The sequence below is a fragment of the Oncorhynchus masou genome, chromosome 28 (assembly GCF_036934945.1).
Source record: "Oncorhynchus masou masou isolate Uvic2021 chromosome 28, UVic_Omas_1.1, whole genome shotgun sequence".
Classification (NCBI taxonomy): domain Eukaryota; kingdom Metazoa; phylum Chordata; class Actinopteri; order Salmoniformes; family Salmonidae; genus Oncorhynchus; species Oncorhynchus masou.
Window position 1 is genome coordinate 41562643 of NC_088239.1, and position 18362 is coordinate 41581004.

The following is an 18362-nucleotide window of genomic DNA, read 5'->3' on the forward strand; positions in this document are numbered from 1 at the left end:
GAAGTTGTTTTCCCTACGAACCACTCTCTTAAGCGGTTGGTCCCTCCCTCTATTCCTCATCTTAGTCCCACCCCTCCCCTTTCCTTCCTTTGTTCCCTCAGGCTTTAGGGTGCCACCCCAGCAGCCCAGCGCATGCGGTGTTGCATGAGTAGTCAGATGCATTGTAGGTGCTCTCCGGGAGGAGGAGCGACAGGGGCGTTGCATGAGCCCAGAGTGGGCGTGGCTCGATGATGTTGCTAACCAACCACTACTGTTGCTTTACAGATGTATTCTCGTTCCTTTCTGTCTGGTGTTGTGTGTCTGGTCTGTAGCTTTTATAACTGTACACCCAGGGAAGTTAGTGCAGTATTAAACTCAAGCAAAACGTAGGATGCATTTTACTAAAGCAAACCCTCATACCTTTCTACGGTGTTGCACACAATTTTTGTACCACAGTTGATATGAGTGACTATGTATTACTAATTACTAGCTAATGTAATAGAACCATACACTAAATTATAGATAAACAGTGTCCCCCTTTTGTAGATGCACTTCAAAGCTAGCATGCCTCTTTATTTTGAGCATTGTTTGACCTTTGTAACTGAGGAAGTTACCTCTATCTCTTGTAGCTGGTCCTTCAGCCAGACAGCCAATTACATCACAGTTAAATCCACAGACAAGAGTGAATAAGGCGCAAGGCCGCCCTGCTTTTGGTACGGAATTGAAATCAGAATATCATGAGTCATAGCCTGCTTTTTTGTGACTCTGCCCCCTCTATTCTTGAATCCTGAACCACCTCCCAACTCTCCAGGGCTGATAATATGACATTTAATTTGTGATCCCCTGCATGAGCGAATATGTTTAGTAACATTTTTAAACAAGACATTTACCCCGTTTTTGACTTTTGAAACAATTACCTCCTCTGGGAAGTAGGAGAAAGTGTTGTGTTGTGAGACTCGGTACATAATCAGTGAGTATATCATGTTTACATGTCCATCCCATGTTTCCTAACTACATCCCAGATGCCCTTTGCCTCTTCCTCATCTAGTTTTTGGTTTGGCACCTAACAGTTTTAACAGCCCAGCTGAAACATCTCTTAAACAGAAAAGAACCCATAGCTTATGCTACTCCAAGGCAAAATGCATAGTAACATGCTTTCCAGTAAGTGCATCAAAAAAAAGTGGAAAAAATATAAATATTTGCATGAAGGCTAAAAGTAGATTCAGCGGCTGCTCATTTAATCACATCTATAAAAAATAAAATTAAAAGCTCAATCTTTTTCTTTCCATCCTGGCCTGAGCTTTCCCATCGTTTCTGTTTAAATACCTCTGTCAAGAACTCCCAGAACAGTCCAGTTCATTACCTTCATGACAGCTCCAGAGGGTTTTTTTCTCCACAGCTGTCATAAGAAAGGTGTTCAGTAGTAGATCAAAATACCATTGCATAATGGCAGCCCCTTTTAACTAAACGTAAACTAAGGACCATTTAACTTGTATAAAATGTAATTCTTGGGGGTAACACTAATTTGGTGTGTTTTTCCAATTAGTCATTCTGTCAGTCAGTGAATGGTGGACGAGTGTCTCGTCTGTCGGTGTGTTTTTTTCTTTATCCCTGTTGTTCTGTTACTGTACTGTGTGTTAGCCTGGGAAATGACTTGGTGATGCCCACTCTCTCACGCCTCAACACATTGCTGCTAGCTCGCTGGTCGACACACAGTACATAGCTTCTACTGTACTGTAAGCCAGCGCCATCATCGCCTCACCCTTCCACGTCCTCACCCCCTCCCCGTCCACGGTCTCATCTTCTTGTGATGTCTTCAGTTGCTCTTTTTTTGTTTTTTTGTTTTCTCCGTTTTTGAAGTCTACGAGTAACAGCCAGAGTATCAATGATGATGATGATGATGGTGCATCTTTTGAGGAAACATTCAATAACCTATGCCTGTTAGATAATTACATAAAAATACCAGTAACTTAATACTGAAAAGGACTGTTCAGTGTGTACTTTCTCGAACTATGAAATACAGAGCCATCATGCCAAAAGATGTATCATCATTGGTTTACTGCTTCCAGGTGTTTTTGTTATTTTTTTCATACCTTCTCAATTTTTTAAGTTTGAAATGCATGACCTAATTATTATTGTCCTGAAAAAACCTGCGTAGTCTGTATATGAATCTTTTGCGGCTGTTTTTTCATGTTATTTTGGCAGCATCGTTCTAGGCAGTTTATTTGAATTGTTGCTTTGGTAATTACAGTGGACGAATGAGGAAGGGATGCGACAGGCTGCAGTAGCCAATCAGTTTGTCCCGCTCAACACAAACCCCAAGGAGGTGCTGGAGATGAGGAACAAGGTAGGATATCATTTTAACATGGACTCTGTCAATTATTTCAACATGGGTTGATTTGGGTCCCAACTCTCTGCCCTACTCCTGTAGTGTGCACTTATACACTGTTCATCATGGATTTAAAGCATTAGGTTGGTGTAAGTGTTGGCTGGAGCGATTTTTCAACAACAAAAAATTGAATCCATGAGTGGTAGTGCACACTTCGTAAGAATGGTAGAGAATCAGGATTTCTGTCTTTGTGTTATTCAATGCATGCCTGTGCCTCCGTATCCAACCCCTCTTTCTGTCTGCAACCACCCTCTAGATCCGAGAGCAGAACCTTAAGGACATCAAGACTGCAGGGCCTGAGTCCCAGGTGCTTTGTGCTGGAAGCATGGTGGACTGCTCCTTTGTCCAGGTGAGTCCCTCCTGTGCCCTGCCGCACCTCACAGCCACCAGACAAACCCTGCAAAAATAGAGATGTGTGTGTGCTGCCCTAAATGCTTAACCCCGAGCCGGACCACATTTCAAATTCTTAAGCTTGGTTTGATTGAGTTTGCCTGGAGCAATGGAACAAATATAATAGTTGCAGAACTGCAAACCTTGCGCTCAAAGCAAAGGCTAAAAGTATTTGAATGATTTCCAATTTCCAGTATTTGAACCCAGGTCTGATTTGATAACCCCCCGCTGACATTTAAGTTAACTTGGTTATTATTTAATCACAGAAGTTCTGTAAACTTCATGCTGCGTCACAGGACGGGTTGTGTCCATCCCCTTTGGTTGATGTTAGATTATCCTCCTTTTGATGACTAACCCCAACATGCTGTTAGCCTTCAGCACTGGTGGCCTTCAGGTCTGTCGGATTGCTTTCATATGACTTCAGAGTTGAGTTTGCATGTTATTGGTTTGCCTTCCTTTGACCTCTGGCGGATCCCATTCATAATTTGTTATTGAGGTTTTGCTAGTTTCATTTGAATGATTTTTTTGGGAGGACTACTGAGGCCATTGTTGAAGTGTTTGTCTGCTGACCAATGTAATGTGCATTATGTGATCAGATTTTTACTATTGAAGGTCTTTAGAAGGACTGAATTGAGAAAGAGCTGTTGGTTTTCTCTTAACCTTTCTTCACTGTTAGTTGTAACCTTTTGGTTTTGTGTGATTTGATAGCATTAAATCTAGCCTTATGCATTGTATTGGGTGTTTGTCTCTGTAGTTTGACTTGCACACACTCCTGTGGTGTGTTGCAATGCATGATCCAGAGCCATTTGTTTTAATCATGATCACGCTCGAGACTGCCCAATTCACCTCCCTGAAACAAACGCTGCGTGTGTGTGACTATGCGTATTGTAACAAATGTGTGTTCTCGGACTGGGTTCTGCCCCCCTCACTCAGTTTACTATTGCAGGACGCCCCTCTGTCTGGCTGTACGGACACTATTGCCAGCCTCGATTTGTCAGAGGCCAATAGTCCTTCTAAGTCTTTTAGAAAGGTACTTCCTGACCTTCCATGACCTCTCACCTCACTTCTGTTTTTCTGTGTGATATCTGGAGCATGTTAGGCAACCATTGTGGAATATTGCAGCTAGAAATAGAGTTGTGATTCCTTCAAGTCACATGTCAGAGAGAGCCAATTTATTCAACATTATTTACATATTTCTATCTCAATGTTCCACAATGTTGTGCCCTGTTGAATGCGGCCCTGTTCTTCATCGCCCCATATATAGGACTCCAAGGTGAGGTACAAACATTTAAGACAAATTGAATAGGCCCTATTGTCCAGACTGCTTTGAAATGCTCCATACTAGTAGTGACGTCAAACGTTCAGGCGCCCCGATAAATTGTGTTTTAGAGCATTTTTTAAAACTCTATATGGTTAAATGAGTGCGATAATGTCATTTTTGCAATAGTTTGTGAGTGGGCAATGTATGTACAGTTGAAGTCAGAGGTTTACATACACCTCAGCCAAATAAACTTAAACTCAGTTTTTCACAATTCCTGACATTTAATCCTCGTAAAAGTTCCCTGTCTTAGGTCAGTTAGGATCACCACTTTATTTTAAGAATGTGAAATGTCAGAATAATAATAGTAGAGAGAATGATTTATTTAAGCTTTTATTTCTTTCATCACATTCCCAGTCGGTCAGAAGTTTACCTACACTCAATTAGTATTTGGTAGCATTGCCTTTAAATTGTTCAACTTGGGTCAAGCTTTCTCAGTTCTGCCCATACATTTTCTAAAGGATTGAGGTCTGGACTTTGTGATGGCCACTCCAATACCTTGACTTTGTTGTCCTTTAGCCATTTTGCCACCACTTTGGAAGTACGCTTGGGGTCATTGTCCATTTGGAAGACTCATTTATTATGACCAAGCTTTAACTTCCTGACTGATGCCTTGATGAGATGTTGCTTCAATATAGCCACATAATTTTCCTGCCTCATGATGCCATCTATTTTGTGAAGTGCACCAGTCCCTCCTGCAGCAAAGCACCCCCACCTCATGATGCTGCCGCCCCCGTGCTTCACGGTTGGGATGGTATTCTTCAGCTTGCAAGCCTCCCCCTTTTTCCTCCAAACATAACGATGGTCATTATGGACAAACAGTTCTATTTTTGTTTCATCAGACCAGAGGACATTCCTCCAAAAAGTATGATCTTTGTCCCCATGTGCAGTTGCAAACCATAGTCTGGCTTTTTTACGGCGGTTTTGGAGCAGTGGCTTCTTCCTGGCTGAGCAGCCTTTCAGGTTATGTAGATATAGGACTTGTTTTACTATGGATATAGATACTTTTGTACCTGTACAAATTTTTTGAGGTCTTGGCTGATTTCTTTAGATTTTCCCATGATGTCAAGCAAAGAGGCACTGAGTTTGAAGGTAGGCCTTGAAATACATTCACAGGTACACCTCCAATTGACTCAAATGATGTCAATTGGTCTATCAGAAGTTTCTAAAGCCATGACATTTTTCTGGAATTTTCCAAGCTGTTTAAGGGCACAGTCAACTTAGTGTATGTAAACTTCTGACCCACTGGAATTGTGATACAGTGAATTATAAGTGAAATAATCTGTCTGTTAATTAACAATTGTTGGAAAAATTAATTGTGTCATGCACAAAGTAGATGTCCTTACCGACTTGCAAAACTATAGTTTGTTAACAAGAAATTTGTGGAGTGGTTGAAAAACTAGTTTTAATGACTCCAACCTAAGTGTATGTAAACTTACAACTTCAACTGTATATCTATCCTCTTAAATTGACATGTTGAATTATCTTGCCATATTAAAGTGCCAATATGTAACTTTTTGGGCGATCTGATCAAATTCACATGGAAATTAGTTATAGATCTGTCATTCTTGTTGAAAGCAAGCTTAAAAAGCAGTATTTGTTCTATGTGCGCTAGTTCTATGCATCCCGTTCTTAAATTTAGTTTTTGCATCTTACTTTCGGTTTTGTACACCAGCTGAAAATAAAACATTTTGGGTTATGGAAAATATATTTCTCAGCAGTTTGGATGGTAAACTGATTCTCCACACACTCAAAACTTGCTTGTTTTGTCACAAACTGAAATTAGGCTAACTATTAATATTTCAGAAACCAGGACATGGCGGACCAATTTCTGCATATTGCACCTATTTTAAGTGACTGTATATTGCGCTAATTTCCCTAATGTGGGCAGTTTATTACTACTTTACACAAGCATTTTCACCCCATAAAATATAGTGGAATTACACATCCTTTTTACCTCAGATTGGTGATGTTAATATAAACGTTTATAGTCATCACAATGACGAAATGTATTGCTTAAAACAGATCAATATCATTGGTTTTGTACTGTTGATTTTGTCATGGACTGGGTTGAGCAGGACTTACAACGCAGAGTTGAGGTCGCTGGCCACACCAATGCATGGATTTGACAGTCAAACTATCACTTAAATAGCAGCTAATCATTGTCATTGTTGATATCCTATGCTGCATCGTGATTAATTTACATTAACTAACAGAAAAAGTGGTCTGTTCCTTTTTCCGTGATGGCAGCCTCCCGAAATCAACAACCGACATTCCAAAATCAAAATGCAACACTTAAAAATACAAATTGTCCTCGAACCAGTGATGTACACATTAGCAGATTCCGTGTGATTATTTTTTTTTTTTTGAGCTGTTAGTTTGAACAGGACGTGCAATCTCTCCCTCTCGTGCAAATGATTTCAACGTGATAGCGATATGAGATTAAGTGTTCCAAATAAAAATGCATCACTCCGAAATGCAAGCAGACTGTCTACTGCAGGTTGTTCTCTAATCAGTGATGTAAAAAAGATCTCCAGTTTCCATGCGTTTTTTGTCGTTGTGTTAGTTTCAACAGCGCATACAACCTGATATTCCCCCCTAATTGATATGAGTGATTTTATTGGCACTTTTCAAAACGGTTTTTGGTGCGTGTGCAGTTTATATGGTTCTCGTATACAAGTATATGATTACTATTCTTTCTAAAATTATCCTCTGCCATTGTTGCAACCCCTATTACCAGTCTGTTCAACCTCTCTTTTGTATCGAGATCCCTAAAGATTGGAAAGCTGCTGCGGTCATCCCCTCTTCAAAGGGGGGGACACTCTAGACCCAAACTGTTATAGACCTATATCCATCCTGCCCTGCCTTTCTAAATTATTCGAAAGCTAAGTTAATATACAAATCATTGACCACCTTCTCTGCTGTGCTATCCGGTTTCTGAGCTGGTCAAGGGTGCACCTCACCGCATTCTTATCGGCAGACTCAACATCTCAAATGACTGCCTCGCCTGGTTCACCAACTACTTCTCAGAGTTCAGCGTGTCAAATCGGAGGGCCTATTGTCTGGACCTCTGGAAGTCTATTCGGGTACGATTCTCGGACTGACTTTTTTTCTCTGTATATATCAATGATGTCGTTCTTGCTGCAGGTAATTCCCTGATCCACCTCTACGCAGACGACACCATTCTGTATACATCTGGCCCTTCTTTGGACACTGTTAACTAATCTCCAAAAGAGCTTCAATGTCATACAACACTCCTTCCGTGGCCTCCAACTGCTCTTAAACGCTAGTAAAACCTGCATGCGTTTCAACCGTTCGCTGCCCGCGCCTGCCCGCCCGAGCAGCATCACTTCTCTGGATGGTTCTGACTTAGAATATGTGGACAACTAACAAATACCTGGGTGTCTGGCTAGACTGGCCAGGTTGCAGTTGTAAATGAGAACTTGATCTCAACTAGCCTACCTGGTTAAATTAAGGTGAAATCAATTTATTATTTTTTTTTAAAGTAGAATACACAAAGTGCAAGTTCGAGATTTGGTTTTTCTCTGGTTTATTTATTTTGATGATATACCAGAAATCACCTAAACAGGTTTAACCTGCCAATTACTAGTATTAACATACTTAGAAATTATCAGTGTTGGCATTGATTTAAAAAATTCTGACAATATTAATTTTGTGACGCACAACAGGCCTGTTTTTTAGCAACAATGTGTCTCTTCCTGTCTGAACCACTAGGGAGAGCTGGTGACAGCATCTAAGGCCATCATAGAGAAGGAGTACCAGCCCAGAGTCATCATCAACCAGAAAGGCCCCAACCCCTTCAACAAGCAGTTCGACCAGGAGCTGGAGGAATACCGCAAGGAGGTGGAACTCAAACAGAAAGGACCCGATGGTAAGACCTGTCTCCTAGATCACCTCTTGGGTCACGTTATACCAACTCAGAGAAGAACAAACTGCACTGTTTATTCACCATTAAACCCTCTTTTCTCCATTAACTTCTAGTAGTAGGAGTAGGAGTAGGAGTAGGAACAGTAGCAGCAGTTCCAGATGGGAAATTGGTTTGCAATATACAGTTTTAAGAAAGAAATGACAATGGCAGAAAGATACAGAATCACAATATGTGGGGTATGAGGTAGTTCTTCACAAAGCTCCTGGAGCCCACAACCCATCACAGAGATCCAAATTGTTGTTGCATCATTCATCCAGTACAGGGTGAAGGGTCCTCCACAGCCAGGACACAGCTCCCTTCACCTGGGCCTGGGGAGGGAGGCCTGTCCCCCTATACCTCCCCACAGAAGCCTGCACTGAAGCCAAAGCCCCGCTGTGTCCCAGAGAAGGGACTGGATGTTTCAGAGACCCCCCCCACAGCCTCCATGGCCACCCCTACCACCACCACCACCTCTTTCCCCAGCCGAGACACCCTGACACAGTCGGGGGATGGTCAGGAGAGCCCTGGGATGTCCACAGGGTCGGGGCCCAGGGCCTACGGGGGAGATTCCCGCCCAGAGTCTCCTCACAAGGATTTTCACTGTGCCGTGCTGAAGTCCCTCAGAACCACCAACACAGAACTGGCTGCCCTCACCCTCCTTGAGGCCCCAGGTACTGACTGACTGCAGAGTGATTCTGGCCTGCCCTCCGTTCTGTATTCTGACACTGGAGTCCCTTTTCTGTCTCTCCGGGGTTGATCCTGTTCCCGTCCTACCCACTACTTAGCCCCCTCCAATCCTCAAACCTTGTCTGTCCTCTGCCTATGCCCACTTCTTCATGATGAAGGTTGCAAAATGTCTAGGTTTTCCATAAATCCAGGTTGGAGGATTCCAGGAATCAGCAGGGAGGAAATCCTTGAACTGGGAAACATCCCACCAGGATTTCTGGAAAACCTTGGAATTTGGGGAAAGTTTCCAGAATTTTGCAACCCTCCCCCTACCATCTGATCTGACTCATCTCTGTTTAACCAATGGAATCCAATTGCTGATTGTTGCTGTCCGAGGAAGCCTTCCCCAAATGAACATGAATGATCTCTTTCATCAGTCCTGGGCAAGAGACTCTTCCTCATCCTCCTGCTCCTCCTCCTAACATGGACCTGTTTTCCTTTTGGGGTTTGTAAAGGTTTACTACTAATCATCTGATTGGCGTCTCCAATGGAAGAGGTTCCTTATCTGGGGTGAAGGTGGACTTACATGGGTCTTGTTGCCATTGTGGGCTCTATTACTTCTGCAGTGTTGTGTGCAATATCCTATAATAATCAATGCCTGTGTTCTTTTTCTCCTATGTTCTGTGTGCTGTTTTTATATACTGTATGTGGTGGTGTAAGGGTAGTAATGTATTACACTAATTTCTCTGGGTTGTTGTGTGTTTTGAATGAACCCTGTAACTGACAATCCTCAATCAAATTCAATGAATGCATTGCTCTAATCTGACCAGTTGACAACCTTCGTCTTTTCGTTTGTGGAGTGGACTTTTAAATGAAGTTTGATTCAATTTCCTCCCTAGATGCGTTACCGGAGCCTGAGGAAGAGGTGAAGAGTCAGAGTCAGACCTGCACGCCCCCCAGCACCCCTGTCAGAGCAGAGGAAGGTTAGTTGGCCTAGGGGCTTCTCCTGGGCTACTACTGGGTGTGAGGCACCATGGTTATGGGTCAAAAACAAGGAATTCAAGGGTTCCTGTCTGTTTTTCTTTGATGTGGTCTTTAACATAACTGTAGTTGCTTTTGAATGTGATGTTTAATGTGTAATAACAGGCCAAGAGGTTTGAGACTAATTGAGTCAATTGGGGTTAATTGGGTTATATGGGAAACAAACAAACCGTAAGATCAGAGGGGTATACTACAAAGTAGGATCAATGAGTTAGCCAGCTATCTTGGCTAAATGTTCTGAAATAACATTAACATTTCAGATGCACTTGAAATGAACATGGTCTGTCTCATTAACTCAACAACAAAAATACATCTATGTTTATCTTTCTTAATGAACCAGAAAGTCTATTGTTATTTCTGGTTGTTCATCAAAGTTAGCTGGCAAAATTATGGATCCTGATTTGTAGTATAACCCTCATGTAGTGGAAAGTTTAGTGTAATTCAGGGTTTACATTTTTGTCCAAGGAATATCCTCTTAGATTAGGATTCCTCAAGATCAACAGAGCACTACAAATGGGTAATGTACCAAAGGTAGCCATGACTTTTAGAGCGGAGTGAATTTTTCTTAAATGAGATTAAGATTGAAGTGCATTCTGATCATTATTTTGTTTTATTCTCCCTCTTGGTCTTTATTACTGTTGGATTACATATTTTAAAGTCAGCAGGAGAATGCCCAATACAGTATAATGACACTACTGGTTGTAAAAACCATGAAGTACTTTATTTCCCAGATACTTCTTTGCCATGGATTATACAATAATAAAGAATTAATGCATCAAGATCTATGGAGGCCTGCGAGGGACATAGTTATCCTCCCTCTGATTTTCTGAAGCCAATACTGTGCTTCTTCTAGCATCTCCCAGTATAAACCATAACAAGTGTGTGTTCTGTAGGATGTAAAGTATAGAAGGGAAGTAGAAGGTGATTGTCTACTAGACCAATCACAGGTGTAATCTAATCAAAGATGGTTTAACACTTGTCTTAAATATCTTACAATACCCATTCACTTCTCCATTCTCCATCTTTTAGAGTCTTGTTAAGAATATGGATTTTTTTTTTTTTAATTTAATTTCTCCTGGTGTTTCTCCTAATTTCATTTGGATTTTTCTGTTATAATTTTAACACTGTGGTGGCTGTGATTGACTTGCATCTATAGACGTTTGTTTCTACCTGTTCTTCTTCTTTGTGGCTGCGTTACTATCAGGAGATGGAAATGCTAGAGAGTACCTGTTGCCATAGTAAGTACGTATTGTTCCAACTCACCACCGACCCATGGCTTGTGTTCAAACTATTAACCCCACCGTTCTTTGCATGGATTCACTCATCCAACTCTTCCTCGTTCTCTCTCTCTGTGTCTCTGTGGCCCGCTGGGGTTGAGTATCTATTCCTCCTCACTTTGGTCCTTGATTTCCTGTTCTTTCCCTCTTATTTCCTTTTGTTGCCAGGTGCTATTTCAGAGGTCCTCCCTGTCTGAAATGACAGTATCTCTTAAATGATGAGATTGATGTTAACACCACTTCCTATACAGTCTATGTTCCTAGCCAGCGACAGTGGAGAGATCTGAGATAGACCCAGCAACAAATCTCTTTTTAGGTAATCTCTTCCTTCCTGGAGTTGACCTATTGTGATCTTACCCTTTTTGAGTCTTACATGGGAACATCTTATTTTAAAACTATATGAAATCATAAGTACCTGCATTAGAATTTCCATTAATAAAATACATGACAGGTAATGTATATTGCTATTATAATGTATTGAATGTTTTTGTTCCAGATGTCACCAACCTCTGGTATATACAGCTCTCCTGTATTTTAGTGGAGTGTGGCTGTAGTAGAATACATTTTTTTTTCTTTGCTATGTGTGAGGCTTGTTTTCTGTTGGTTTAGCAGTAACATAAACAGCTTCCTATATCAATTATTTGTTTATCTTAGTGCTGTGTTATGTTTACCCCTCATCAATATTCAGAGGATCTTCAGGGGTTAAATGGATAATCTGTCTGTGTGTACCTGCTATTAATAAGAGTTGGAAATACAGTATATTGTCTGTGGCTTGTATGCATGGTGAGGAACTCATACAAACAGCAAACAGCGGACAGTGGCTGTCTTGTGCTACATTGACTGCACAGTTTATACAGAAGCATGAAGATGAACTGTACTTAATCCCACTGCACTGTATAGTTTATATGAACATGAATTTGATATACAGTGCATTAAGAAAGTATTCAGACCCTTTGACTTTTCCACATTTTGTTTCGTTTTCCTCATCAATCTACACACAATACCCCGTAACGACAAAGCGAAACAAGTTTAGACATTTTTGCAAATATATTGACTCGCATCCTGTTTCCATTGATCATCCTTGAGATGTTTCTACAACTGGATTGGAGACCATCTGTGATAAATCGATTGGACATGATTTGGAAAGGCACACACCTGTCTTCGTAAGTTGACAGTGCATGCCAGAGCAAAAACCAGGCCACGAGGTCGAAGGAATAGTCCGTAGAGCTCAGATGGGATTGTGTCTCCATTCTTTAAATGGAAGAAGTTTGGCTCCACCAAGACTCTTTCTAGAGCTGGCCACCCGGCCAGACTGAGCAATCAGGGGAGAAGGGCCTTAGTCAGGGAGGTGACCATGACCCCGATGGTCACTCTGACAGAGTTCCTCTGTGGAGATGGTTGTCCTTCTGGAAGGTTCTGCCATCTCTGCAGCACTCAACCAATCAGGCCTTTATGTTAGTGGCCAGACGAAAGCCACTCTTCAGTAAAAGGCACATGACAGCCAGCTTGGAGTTTGCCAAAGGGGCGAAGGGTCACCTTCCAACAGGACAACGATCCTAAGCACACAGCCAAGACAACGCAGGAGCGGCTTCGGGACAAGTCTCTGAATGTCCTTGAGTAGCCCAGCCAGAGCCTGTACTTAAACTCGATCCAACATCTCTAGAGAGACCTGAAAATAGCTGCCCATCCAACCTGACAGAGGTTGAGAGGATCTGCAGAGAAGAATGGGAGAAACTCCCCAAATAAAGGTGTACAAAGCTTGTAGCGTTATACAAGAAGATTTGAGGCTGTCGTCCCTGCCAAATGTGCTTCAACAAAGTACTGAGTAAATGGTCTGAATATGTAAATGTGATATTTCAGTTGTTTTTTTTTATAAATTTGCAAACATTTCTAAAAACCTGTTTTTGCTTTGTCATTATGGGGTATTGTGTGTAGATTGATGTTGGGGGGAAAACTATTAAATCGCATCTACTGTTTTAAAAGCTGTAAGGGCCTTACCCTTCCCTGGATGTTATTTTAAGCATTAAGTAAAAGAGCTGTTGAGCTTTGCTTTGTGAAATGGTCAGCGTTCTTCTCTGAGTCTTCAATGTAACGCTTTTGTGGTCCGAGTCTTCAATGTCTAGCTAGGCGGTGGTGATGGCCAGTTGAGCTGATGGTGTTATTCCGCAGCTGAGGAGCATGGCTTATTGAGGCCTGACGATTCTTCTCTGCAGACGTAGACTGTTTTCATGGTTGATATAGATGTGTTAGCGACTAGCTGGGCGACAGAATAAAGACTGAATGGTGGCAGAAGAAAATTGGATATACCGCTGTTGTGGATTAATCTGTAGCCCAAGTGAGAGTAATGGGAAATGGCTAATGAAAATAGTTGAATAGCAGATTTTAAAAGCTGATCTCATATCTGCCTTGACACGTGGTCTCATCTGTATTGCAGCTGCTTTGCAGGCCCTCTAAATTAACCGTTTCCTCCTATCTAATTAGATCTTCTCCTCCCCCTGCTCTCCCGCCCTCCCTCCCCCACAGAGCCCCAGCCGGAGCACACCTATAAGTATGAGAGTGACCAGGCTCCACTGAGACAGACCCTCCCTGACCTGACCCAAGACGACAAACCCTCCGCCACCCCAGCCCCCACCCTCCCCGCCAAAGACCCCACTCCTATCCCTCCCGCCACCACTGAGGGAGAGGAGCCTGCTGACGCTTCCGCCGCCGGCAACCAAGACTGTGAACAGGACGGTGACGAATATCTCAGCAAATCACCTTCCAAGAAGAAGACGTTCCGCACTCCCTCCTTCCTCAAGAAAAACAAAAAGAAGATGGAAGAAAAGGAACAAAAAGCAAAGGAATCCTAGATGAGACCTCCGCCTGCACACCCCTCTCACGCTTTGTAACACTTTGCTTCCCCTTGACCGAGCCACAACCCACATAATTTGATGTTGATGCTTTTTTTAATGGTTTTGTCTGGCATTAAAACTTTGTGGGCACCTCCTAGTGTGTGCTAATTTTCTATAAAAAAAGGGTCGAAATCACTTACGAAGTTTTAATAAGTCGCTTTCATTGGTGAATGACTGTGCATTAAGTCTGGTTCAGTGTGGCTTGTTACGCATGCTGTCTATTTAGGCCCACTACTTGGAGTGAGCAGTGCATTTTTATTTTCATATTATTATTTTTTAATAGTTACTGAAACTCTATTAACCACTACAATGTTTTGGGATTGTATCAAGGTGTCCGCCCCCCCAAAATGAAAATAAGCTTTTACTCCATCATTTAACTGGTGGTAACCGATTCAAAATGTATAACTACAAATGAACTGCATGGTGCTAATTTCAGATTTCTAACATTAGCGTAAAATCTGTTCACTCAAACAAGTTAGGTTTCTCTTGGCCTATGGCCCGTGAGAACTAAAATCATGTCAAGAATAGAATAACAACTCTTAATCTGAATTTGACATTCTGTCACTCCCGTAACTCTTCCATCAACCAGGGTTTAGTGGCACCTGGTGAGAGGGAGGACTGCTGCTCCAATCACAAAGACACAAACAAACGGGACCTAAGAGGACAGATACAGTACTAGACAGAATACAAATGTATTTTATATAGTTAATGATATAGCTATAGTCAATTTATTTTGTTATTCAAAAAAAAATCTTAATTTAGCCATTTTCACTTGCTGTGAGAGCACTGTGAACTGAAGCATCACAGCCTGGACTGCTGTTTTTTAACCGCTGCTTTTAGAGGAAACAGTAGGTCAGCCTGGATCCAAACTGAAAGTCAAAAAGAACAATTCAGTCTGGATTCAGGCTACCGATAAGTATATAGGGAATGTTGGAATACAGTTGTTTTGAAGCCACATCACACCATTTTAACACTGCATGCATGATCAGTGACCACACTGCAATGGACGACTCTGTGAACCCCCTCTGAAATGAAATAACTGTCTCAAGAAAACATCTCGCTTTCAAGTTGCATTCAAGATACTGGAGTTCATGTAATCTATCTGTTGGTGTGATCTTACAGCCTGGTCCCAGATCTATTTGTGCTGTCACACCAAACAATGGCAATAGGAATGGACGAAATGACACATCTGGGACAAGGCTAGCGATCTTACACCTTGGCTTTTTTTTTTTTTTTTTAGTTGTCAGGCAGAGGGGCATTGACACCGGACCAATGTCATGAATGAATCCCACTTGCCTGTGAAGCTTGGTTTTAGACCACTATCAAAACCTAGCCTGGTCCCAGTTCTGTTAGTGCTGTCTTTACCAATGGTATAAAGGACCATAGGAGTTGGCAAGATGGCACAAATGGATCTATGACCAGGCTACTATTAACCTGGTATATTACATGATTGATGCAAGCTGAGGACATTCGCCTGTTCCCTGAAGAACAGCATGGCATTAAACTAAGGCCTTGTATTGTTTGTTGTCTCTACATTATGACTGTAACTCCCTTTTACTTATTGTTAATAACTCCCTTTTACTTATTGTTAGTATTATTAGCACAATAATAACAAAGTCCTTAGTCATTTCTTCACTTTAAGTCACTTAGAATTGTTTTAAACTTGCATCTAAGCTGTTACCCCATTACACAAATGTGTAATTATACCATTTTATAGACTACCATCTCTTTTTCACTGTACTGTTTATTTTTGTTCAATCATTAATAAAAATCCTTCCTTCAAACAATTCCAAATTATAATTTTTGCCAAGACTAGTAAATCTTGAGTTGACGTTTCATCAGCAGAACAATACTTATGGTATTACTCGCTGATATTAGTACTACACTGAACAAAAATATAACCGCAACATGTTAAGTGTTTCATGAGCTGAAAAAATAACCCAGAAATGTAACCTATGCACAAAAAAGCTTATTTCTCTTGAATTTTGTACAGACCTGTTAGTGAGCATTTCTCAATTGCCAAGATAATCCATCAACGGACAGGTGTGGCATATCAAGAAGCTGATTAAACAGTGTGGTGATTACACAGGTGCACCTTGTGCTGGGGACAAACGGCCACTAAAATGTGCGGTTTTGTCACACAACACAATGCCACAGATGTCTCAAGTTTGGAGGGAGCGTGCAATTGGCATGCTGACTGCAGAGAATAGAATGTTAATTTGCCTACCATAAGCCACCTCCAACGTCGTTTTAGAGAATTTGGCAGTATGTCCATCCGGCCTCACAACTGCAGACCACGTGTATGGCGATATGTGGGCGAGCGGTTTTCTGATGTCACCGTTGTGAACAGTGTGCACCATGGTGGGGGTGGCGTTATGGTATGGGCAGGCATAAGCTACTGAAAACGAACACATTGCATTTTGTCGATGGCAATTTGAATGCACAGAGATACTGTGACGAGATCCTGAGGCCCATTGTTGCCGCCACATCTCATGTTTCAGCATGATAACGCACAGCCCCATGTCGCAAGCATCAATTCCTGGAAGCTAAAAGTGTCCAGTTCTTCCATGGCCTGCAATACTCACCACACATGTCACCCATTGAGAATGTTTGGGATGATGTGGATCGACGTATACAACAGCTTGTTCCAGTTCCTGACAATATCCAGCAACTTCGCACAACCATTGAAGAGGTATGGGACAACATTCCACAGGCCACAATCAACAGCCTGACCAACTATGCGAAGGAGATGTGTCGCGCTGCATGAGGCAAATGGTGGTCACATCAGATACTGACTTGTTTTCTGATCCACGCACCTACCTATTTTTTACGGTATCTGTGACCAACAGATGCATATCTGTATTCCCAGTTGTGAAATCCATAGATTAGGGCTTAATGAATTTATTTCAATTGACTGATTTCCTTATATGAACTGTAACTTTTTGATGCATGCCAGCAATGCCACAATACTAACCAATACATTAATTGCACTATAACGGTGACAAACGGTGCCCATAAAATGTTAGGGCCTACATAAAGCTGTCCCAAAAGCAGAGTCCCAACAGCAGTCCTAACACCTTACCACTGCTACACCTGGCTATCAGCAGAGCCTTGTCTGGCAGCAAAACAGTAAATTCAGCCTCATTTACTGCCTTTTTAAAAAACATTGCTGATATGGCTGATTTACTTAAACAAATGTGGTTTCTACGGACAATTGAGATGTACAACCTCTGGCATAAGGGGACGACGAGTGGCTAAGAGGCAATCTAACTTCGATTAAGACAATGAGTGAGTTCGGACGGATGGACGTAGTCAATAACTATCTATTCAGCACTTTGAAATGTACAGCAACAGAATTCAGAACATGGGCCATTCTTACAGTATTCCCCCTGTACACCAAGTCAGAACCGTAGGATAAATAAAGATGGTATATAAGCAGACAATGAAAGCTCTTACCATATTCGATGATGACATTTCACTAAAACAGGCTATAGGTTAACTGTGCACCACCAAGTTAAAACAGTAAGGTATGAGGGGAAAAGGGACCAAATTACCGTATACATATCTCCCTGGCATACCGTATACATATCTCCCTGGCATATTACATAATTTATGCAGCAGCATACAATACATTTTTGGACTCGCCTTGTTGTGCTCACTTGAACAGGAAGGTAACGTGGCGGTCCTTCATGGGTAAACTTTGTCATCAAACTTTGTCATTAAAGTCTGGCATTCTCTGAATTTCAATTAAAATCAAATAAAAATGTACAGTGGGGCAAAAAAGTATTTAGTCAGCCACCAATTGTGCAAGTTCTCCCACTTAAAAAGATGAGAGAGGCCTGCAATTTTCATCATAGGTACACTTCAACTATGACAGACAAAATGAGGAAAAGAAATCCAGAAAAATCACATTGTAGGATTTTTTATGAATTTATTTGCATATGGTGGAAAATAAGTATAACAAATTATTAAAGACCATCAGTAAATAACAATAGCAAGGCTATACACAGGGGGTACCGGTACAGAGTCAATGTGCGAGGTCACCGGTGTCAAGGTAATTGAGGTAATATGTACATGTAGGTAGAGTTATTAAAGTGACTATGCATAGATATAACATAGAGTAGCAGCAGTCTGGGTAGCCATGTGATCAGCTGTTCAGGAGTCTTATGGCTTGGGGGTAGAAGCTATGTAGGAGCCTCTTGGACCTAGACTTGGCGCTCCGGTACCGCTTGCCGTGCGGAAGTAGAGAGAACAGTCTATGACTAGGGTGGCTGGAATCTTTGACCATTTTTAGGGCCTTCCTCTGACACATTTATGGTACTTCAAGACAACTGGGAACTCTGGAAAAAACAAGGTTGATTCATGAAATCAAATCAAATCAAATCAATGAGCGCTCATCAGTGATCTTCAGGTTGGAGCTCAGAAAGTGGCCTGAGCTCCCGACTTGGAATTCCGGGTTGGATGACGGTTCAGAACGTATTTT

At 41.7% G+C, this 18362-nt stretch overlaps 1 protein-coding gene across 7 annotated transcripts in view; it reads left to right on the forward strand.

Moving 5' to 3' along the window:
• LOC135517588 (alpha-adducin-like) overlaps positions 1-15660 on the forward strand; it is a 53564-nt gene extending 37904 nt beyond the window's left edge. For 2 of the 7 annotated variants that reach the window (XM_064942031.1, XM_064942034.1), the window contains exons 11-17: positions 2231-2326; positions 2625-2717; positions 7812-7968; positions 8283-8675; positions 9570-9653; positions 10916-10953; positions 13512-13598. In XM_064942031.1, the coding sequence (XP_064798103.1) occupies positions 2231-2326; positions 2625-2717; positions 7812-7968; positions 8283-8675; positions 9570-9653; positions 10916-10950 (858 nt within the window). In that variant the 3' untranslated portion in view covers positions 10951-10953; positions 13512-13598. Of the gene's footprint in view, positions 1-2230; positions 2327-2624; positions 2718-7811; positions 7969-8282; positions 8676-9569; positions 9654-10915; positions 10954-11156; positions 11305-13511 lie in introns of all 7 variants that reach the window. The other 5 variants (XM_064942029.1, XM_064942030.1, XR_010452052.1 and 2 more) reach the window with 4 other exon arrangements.
• Positions 15661-18362: the final 2702 nt, after the last annotated feature.